General features: G+C 35.9%; 1 protein-coding gene across 1 annotated transcript; it reads left to right on the top strand.

Moving 5' to 3' along the window:
• Window positions 1–5,798: 5,798 nt before the first annotated feature.
• LOC125236411 (A-factor type gamma-butyrolactone 1'-reductase (1S-forming)-like) lies at window positions 5,799–6,760 on the top strand. The gene is made up of 2 exons (XM_048143204.1): window positions 5,799–6,605; window positions 6,650–6,760. The coding sequence occupies exon 1, from the start codon at window positions 5,830–5,832 to the stop codon at window positions 6,592–6,594; it is 765 nt and encodes a 254-aa protein (XP_047999161.1). The 5' UTR covers window positions 5,799–5,829; the 3' UTR covers window positions 6,595–6,605; window positions 6,650–6,760.
• The last annotated feature ends 1,557 nt before the right edge of the window (window positions 6,761–8,317 follow it).

Raw genomic sequence — 8,317 nt, forward strand, 5'->3', positions numbered from 1 at the left:
CTAGAGGGCGTTATTCAAGATCACATAATGGGACGAATATATGGGTTACCTTCGGCCAGGGGCCAAACAATAAGATATTACGGCTCATTGTGGCCCAAGACAATGCTGATCCGTCACGGCTTAAAACGGCCCATTCTTGGCCCATATTAGATGGATTAGCGGCCTTTTAGCGTATTGTGGATTAATTTACATTGTAAGGCAGAATTTGGAGCAAATTGTGAGCCCATAGATACCTTATGTGTACAGAATTTGCATTTCAGTATGTATGAAGATGACTTGATATGATTAATTAAATACGATTCCATTATTTTGAAAATTAAAAAATGGGTTAGACTTATAATTACAGCTTACGCAGCGTCTTGACTTCATCTTCATTTATACCGAAATAAGGTAAACAAATTATTGTTTTTTTTTGTGTCAAAAGTGACGTTTCTCTAAACAAAATGTCACATTTGACGTATCCTACTCATATCGTACCTCAATATTATTCGACAAGAATCCATTTAACAGTCTATTATTACGATTCTTTGATAAAACTGCCTTTTTAGCATACCCACCTGAACAAAACTCCTTTAAAAAGTTATTGCATTATACAGCTTATCGGTTTCCCAGTGATATCTAATTCATAGCGGCAGCGGAAGGCAAGTCCTCCCAGTATGCCAAATGAGAAAAGTTCTCAACAAAATTCACTGTTCGCGAGTCAATATTAACTACAGACAGACCCACAGCTTTTTATTTGCGGCTACTAGAATAAATTCTACTCTTATTTGATCTCTATGCCCTTATCATAGGATGGCCGGTTTTTTTGAGTGGGCGGAGTGTCATGTCAGTGGTAACCGCTTTCCGATGAAGTTTTTCTAATATGGCCGTTGGTGTTGATAAACCGCCTCTATGTTTTGTTTGGACTGGCGATTGTGAAATATCACTGATTTTAAAGGATCAGTTTAATAAATACTTTGTAATTTGATAGCTTCTGAAATCTGAATATCACAATTAGAAATAGACATATAGTTTGCTCATATAGAATTAATACGAAAACGAATATAGTATAATGATATTAACGGTCAACTTCTGTCTCTGTCCGATTTCTTAAATAGAAATTTAATTTAAACAGTTTTTCTTATAAAATTTTCTAGTGTTTTACTTAATAGTGCGTGGTATGCAATTTTATTTCAAGTATAAAAACAACTGGCCAATAATATACACAAAATCGGATAATCACATGACGTTTCCTGTATTCCCAAAACATTCATACGTCCCCGGAAGCGCACAGTTCGAAATTTAAAATTCAACGAAACAATATCGGGCGTGCATAGTGTATGCCGTTTGCCGGGTATTTTACGAGGGAGCTGGGAAATGTCACAGATACTGGTTCCAGGGAAAGATGGCGGCTATTCGTTTTAGGTATAATAGAGTTGAAGTTTTAAAGTTTCATGAAATAAATCTATGGAAACGGATTATATCGAGTATAATGAATTCACATTTCATCCTGACGTTTTGAACAAGTCTAAGTCTAAGTTTCGTGACGCATTGGTTTTACTGTAATGTCATGTAAACATGTTTTACTAATAAATAATAATAAATAATAATAATAACACTTTACAGCATACGTGGTCAACGGGTGACTGAGGAATAATTACAATGTGCAATAGCTACCCACTTAAAAGAAATATTAATGAACGATGACCATAAATAATATAGATTTCTAAGGCAGGTTCACAGACTGTTAATAAAGCTAGTTATACAATATTCAAAAAAATTACAATTACTATGTTAAAAAACAATTAACTAATTAATCTACACAAAATTGACAAAAACAAACTGCAAATGTACAACACCATGCAACAAAAATGCCTTACAGTCTTCGTCGTGATTGTTCCATTATCAGAATGCACTACTGGATCCCAAGCCGGTGGTAAAGTAAGGCCATCTTCTCTATTAAAATTTGGATATTTCTTAAATTTTATTGGCCTCGTGCAACATTCTGGGTATATACCGCTTCATAATCATGAGTAACTATCGCGGTAACTGAAGACAATATTTTAATCGCTTACCATCAGGCGACTTGTCTGCTCGTTTGCCTCCTATCCCATAAAAAAAAGTTTCAATTAAAATTGCTTAATGTCTCTAAAGGGTTAGCACATGATTGGCGACTGGCGACTCGTCTTTGTCTATTTGTATTAAGGACGGGGAATATAATGTTATCCCGCGGCGATATAAGTAGATAAGTACTCTCGCGCCAATCATGTGCAACCTTGCTGTAAATAGTTGTATAGAATATCACATACATACATACAATCACGCCTGTTTCCCATATAGGGGTAGGCAGAGCACATGAAACTGCCAAAAGTGCCAAAGTTACAGTGCCACTATCAATATCAATCTGTAGATTATCTTGATTAAACAAATCGGAAGAAATACGCGGGATATAAATGGGTCATTTTTTTTTCAAATTGGTCCAATGTCTACCCAACATTTATGGATTTGGAAATTTTCATGTGGTTTTAACTCAGAATAGCGAGCTCTTTCGATCCTATAATAGGAGAGAAAAAGCGTCCCAAGGTTTTTTTCCCATTCCGTTACCATTTTTTCATACATTTTGTATGGGGGTATAACGGAATGGAAGGTTTGAAAAATGTATGGAAATCTTGGGACATTTGTTTTTCTCCTATCAGGATCGAAAGATCTCGCGATTCTGAGTATGAAACTCTGAAACTGAGTTACAAAAAAAGTGGGGTGGAAAACTTTATATATATAGATAGACTGATAGTGATGTAGCAGAAGGGTGTTACAGATGTCGTGCGAAAAGGGTTTCCTTCGGAAACGTTCGTATTTGTCATGCTAGTTCAGTCAATGTCAGTACATCTTGTATTGACACTGACTGAAATAGCATGACACATTCGTACGTTTCCGTAACAATTCTAAGGCAAATCTTTCCGCACTATACATCTGTGTCTATTGGGCATTCGCTTATCCAGCACTGGTACTACTGCTTTATAGCGAAATCCACAAATGTACTAACACTCTTATAAACCGATCAAACTACCCGAACAGGAAAACGGCTGAAATCTTTGACCCTAACTCCATAAAAATATTATTGATGTTAACAAACTGAACATATGTTTTCATCCCTTCTTCGGAGAGCCCTTTCGGACGCCGGCCTATCGGGCCCTTGGGGCTACCTTCACTTTTATTCAATAGACTTCCAATTTTAAGGATATTTTCGGCATTTGAAAGGGCATTGGTTCCCTTTGGTTTTGAAGAATGGCTCTGGGGAAGTGAATTGATACAAAAAATACAGTTAAAAATTTAAGAACGTATTTTTTTCTTGTAACCCTCCTTTACAGAAGTAGGTATCTATATAAACAGGTACATACGTATGTTGAAAATTTATAATTTATGATTGGGGAACAAATATCATCATTCCCTTGCCCTTTTCCCATTATTTGGGGTCGGCGCAGCAGATCATCTTCCTCCATTTCTCTCTATCAGCCGTCATTTCCATACTAATACCTTTCACTCTCATATCGTTTTTCACACATTCCATCCATCTTTTCTTAGGCCTTCCACTACCATTGTATCCATCCACTTTCATATTTACCACTCGTTTTTAGGGTTCCGTAGCCAAAATGGCAAAAACGGAACCCTTATAGTTTCGTCATGTCCGTCTGTCCGTCTGTCCGTCTGTCCGTCTGTCCGTCTGTCACAGCCGATTTACTCGGAAACTATAAGTACTACAGTGATGAAATTTGATGGGAATATGTGTTGTATGAACCGCTACAAAATTATGACACTAAATAGTAAAAAAAAAGAATTGGGGGTGGGCCCCCCATACATGTAACTGAGGGATGAAATTTTTTTTTTCGATGTACATACCCGTGTGGGGTATCAATGGAAAGGTCTTTTAAAATGATATAAAGTTTTCTAAAAAACATTTTTCTTAAAGTGAACGGTTTTTGAGATATCAGCTCTCAAAGTCGTAAAAAGTATGTCCCCCCCCCCTCTATTTTTATAACTACGGGGTATAAAATTCTAAAAAAAATAGAGGTGATGCATGCTAATTAACTCTTTCAACGATTTTTGGTTTGATCAAAGTATCTCTTATAGTTTTTGAGATAGGTTGATTTAACTGTAATTTTGGTTAAGTTATTGGTTTATTATATTTGCTGCTACGGAACCCTTTGTGCGCGAGCCCGACTCGCACTTGGCCGGTTTTATAACATTGCTTTCATCCCTCCGCATTACATGCCCATACCATGCTAATCTACTTCCTCTCAATTTCTCTGTCACTGGCGCTACTTTCAGGCTTCCTCTTATATACTCATTCCATTGGGGAACAAATATATTAAGTATATTTGGTTATGTTGTAAGAATTACCTTTTCTGTGTATTATTTTATTTCAAATCAAGTACTAAGTATTTATAAAGACCGGGACCAGTAGAAATGGCGTACTAGAAGAAAGGCCTATGCTCAGCAGTGGGCGATAAAATGCTGAAATGATGATGATCATGATTTATAAATTATAAACAACCTATATTATTATGATATATAGAGGTAGAATAGATTAAAGAAATAGTTTAGACTAAAGAATTATTTACTAACTTGACTAGAGTTATTTATTATTATTATTATTTAGAGCCTAATGTGTCCCACTGCTGGGCAAAGGCCTCCCCCCTCTTTTTCCACTCATCCCTGTTTGGAGCAACATCTGGCTGACTAGAGTTACACAATTATATTTGTTATTGATTTGAACAACTGCATTAACAATAAATAAGCGTTCTTGTTATTATTCCATCTACCTACTTTACTTTAAAATTACATATATAATTTCTATACCAAAGCTTAAGAAATATTTCTAAGCTACGATAACTGTTAATACCTATACTTAAAACAGATATCATATCAAAAATAAGTTATTAGTTATTTATAAACCATATCGCAATATTATTTTCCTCTCACTAGCTTGGAAACACGTGTTTTATCCTTTAATACCAGCGGGCAAAAACGCATTTTATCCACTAGTGGGTAAAGTAATTTGACTTTGAATATAGTCAAATTAACTGCAAAATCGATAAAAATAGGTGAATCTAGTAATGAAGATGATTTAATTACAACCTGTGGAACTACTGGAAGCAGTGATACTAACGCATTTTTGCGTTGTAGTTTCCTTGCTATAGTGAGGGGAAAAGTTTTGTGTTACACACGGGTGCAAATGTGTATTGAAAAACTGGGTTAGTTCAGCTCAACTATAGAATCCTGTCGCTCGTTTTTCAATTCCACACTCTGCGTTAGAATACAATTTAGCCCCCTTGTATAACAAATAACTATTACTCTACCTACCTTACCGCCTAATATTTTTATGAATTAATTATGTAGTGTTGTCCTAAATACTTGCACCGGCATATCGGTAAACAACTGTATAAATAATTCGAAGATAATGATGACACAATATTTACTCAAGTGGCTTTAACTTAGATATTAGTTTTTGCCCGCGGCTTCGTTCGCGTTAAATTCGAAAATTTCGGAATGCTCCTTACTAACTTCCACCCCCCCCCCCCCATTTTAGGGAAGTGCGGGGTAAGAAAGAGATAAAAAGTAGTATATGTCACTCTCCATCCCTTCAACTATCTTCACTTAAAAAATCACGTCAATTAGTCGCTCCGTTTGGCCGTGAAAGGCGGACAAACAACACACACATACACACACACTTTCCCATTTATAATATTAGTATAGATAACACAAATACATTTTTATCGCTTATCAATGAGATACGTGTACGACTGTGTATATACACTTAGCTGTCAGTCGTGTTTTGATACTCGTACAGATATGAGCTTCTCCGGTAAAGTGGTTCTAGTGACGGGCGCGAGCTCCGGTATTGGTGCAGCCGCCGCCATTTTGTTTACTAAAGAGGGCGCTAAAGTCGCCATCGTCGGTCGAAATGAAACCAAACTTGGCAACGTCGCAAAGCAATGTGGCGAAAAAGGAGAACAACCTCTTGTTATTAAAGCTGATATTTTCAACGAAGAAGAAGCGAGCAATATAGTCCAAAAAACTGTTGATAAGTTTGGAAGATTAGATGTACTCATCAACAACGCTGGCTTCTCCAAACTAGGCTCAATACTCGACGGAAAAATTCTCGAAGCTTACGACGCTGTAATGAAAACTAACATGCGAGCTGCGATCCAACTGACAACTCTAGCAGCCCCTCATTTGATTAAAACTAAAGGAAACATCATCAATACATCCAGTACTGGGTCTCTTCACGTGCCACAATCACCGACGCATGCAGCTTACTGTATTTCCAAAGCAGCTTTAGATCATTTCACGCGCTGCGCTGCATTGGAACTAGCGTCTTCAGGCGTTAGAGTGAACAGCGTCAATCCAGGTCCAGTGAAGACAGATATTCTAGAAAATTCTAACGTACCCAACCCTGATGCTGTGTGGGAACACTTCAGAAGAAGCACAGCTCTGAACAAGATTGCGGAGCCAGAAGAAATAGCTGAACTCATGTTGTTTTTGGCCAGTGACAAAGCGAGGAGCATTACTGGGTCCATTTATGTGGCTGACAATGGATTTTTGCTTAAAAATTAGTATTTTTTAAGGGAAAGGTTTTGCTAACTTCATTTCTAAAAGTGTATTTATCGTGACGTGAGAAATTTTTATAGCCAAAGATGTTGAACAAAAATGTTTTTTTTTTAAACCTATTTCTAGCGTACATTGTAATTAAAATGATTTTCAAAATACTAGTCGTTCCTGACACAATTTAATAATTACTGTCCTCAACAGCAAATCACTTTTATACTTACACATTTTTTTAATGCTTTACCTTGTCGAAAAAAAAATAAGCAATAAGTTTAAACACATATCGATACCTCTGGGTTCAATTGGCGTAAAGGACATTTTGGCGAAAATGAGTTATATATACAGTTTTGTTCAGAATTTCAAGCGCTATCGATCTGTGTAGTTAAAATTTCGATATCTCTTAAAAAGTTGCCTTTACGACCAAGATTTTCTACTATGGACTTGCAAAAATAGCTTTTCTGAAGGGGCGTAAATATCAAGTCATTAATTATAAATTATTATTTGTGTCGTAAAGGAAATCTACAAATAAAAATATAGTCGCAAGTCACCTTGTTATATATTGTTGACCTTTAAGCCCTTACTTTTTAAGGATCACTTTCTATAGTAGTGTGATAAAGTTGGGCGTAAAGGACAAGTTTTTTTGTTCTTCGTCCTTTACGACCAGCACTAAAAATATTTTATCCGCAACTGTAATCGATATCTTTGGGTTCAATTGTCGTAAAGGACATGTAATGCAGGTTTCCAAGAGAAAGATAAACCCACTTTTTTGTTTTTTTGACCTATATTTGTGACGTGTATAAGAAAAATATGCAGATTACGAGTATCTTTAACCTAGTGTAGCAACCGTAGTGATAAACTAAACGATTTAGAAGATAGATGGTTGTAAAGGACACGTCAAAATGTTATAACGTCCTTTACACCCATGATTTGATACGGTCGTAAATGACGGTCTTAGATGATTTTTATACAAAGTCGGGGCGTAATTGTAACCGAAATGGTACAAATGTTGTTCTAAGTTTACAATTAAAAACTGGAAAAATGTATCAAAACGTACTTAATATGGCATAGAATAGCTCTACATCAGTTTAATGCAGTGTATTATTTATCTAAGCTATCTTAGCAACAAAAAAGAACAAGACTAATATTTTATATCCAGTTTTGTCATAAAGAAACAATATTTGCTTAAAAACTATCTAATACTTTGGCAACAAATTCAAAGTTATTTTTAGTATTCGCCGCTGTCTGAATAGTCAGTAGGTTACGCATTCAGTCTTTAATTCTAGCAGGGAAACGCTTTCGTAGTATTATTATACTGCGGCGAGATGTAGGTAATTAAAAAAAACATTATGGTAATCAGGGTACGTACCCAAATGCACAAACGCTCACGATAATATCTATTTCGTAGCTATATATCTTTATCGCTCTTGCGTATTGCACCAGACTGCATTTTTGTCGACGATTGCCATTCAGCTACGCCGGCAGTAAACTTTAACAGTAGACTATACTAACATTAAGTGCGACTGCGACAATAACAGGTGCGTTTCGCTAGCGAATGAGCGTTAGCGTTTGGTGACTTGGCTATGTACCCAGGTACTTAAAGCATTGACTATAATATTTCTAGGATTGAACTCATAATTAAAATTATTCTTATTTAACAGGTTTAAGACTAAATAACAATCTTCTATTTTAAAATTATCAAAAATATGAATCAACATAGTAGGTAGTCTTGACT

This window comes from Leguminivora glycinivorella, chromosome 19 (genome assembly GCF_023078275.1).
Source record: "Leguminivora glycinivorella isolate SPB_JAAS2020 chromosome 19, LegGlyc_1.1, whole genome shotgun sequence".
NCBI lineage: Eukaryota > Metazoa > Arthropoda > Insecta > Lepidoptera > Tortricidae > Leguminivora > Leguminivora glycinivorella.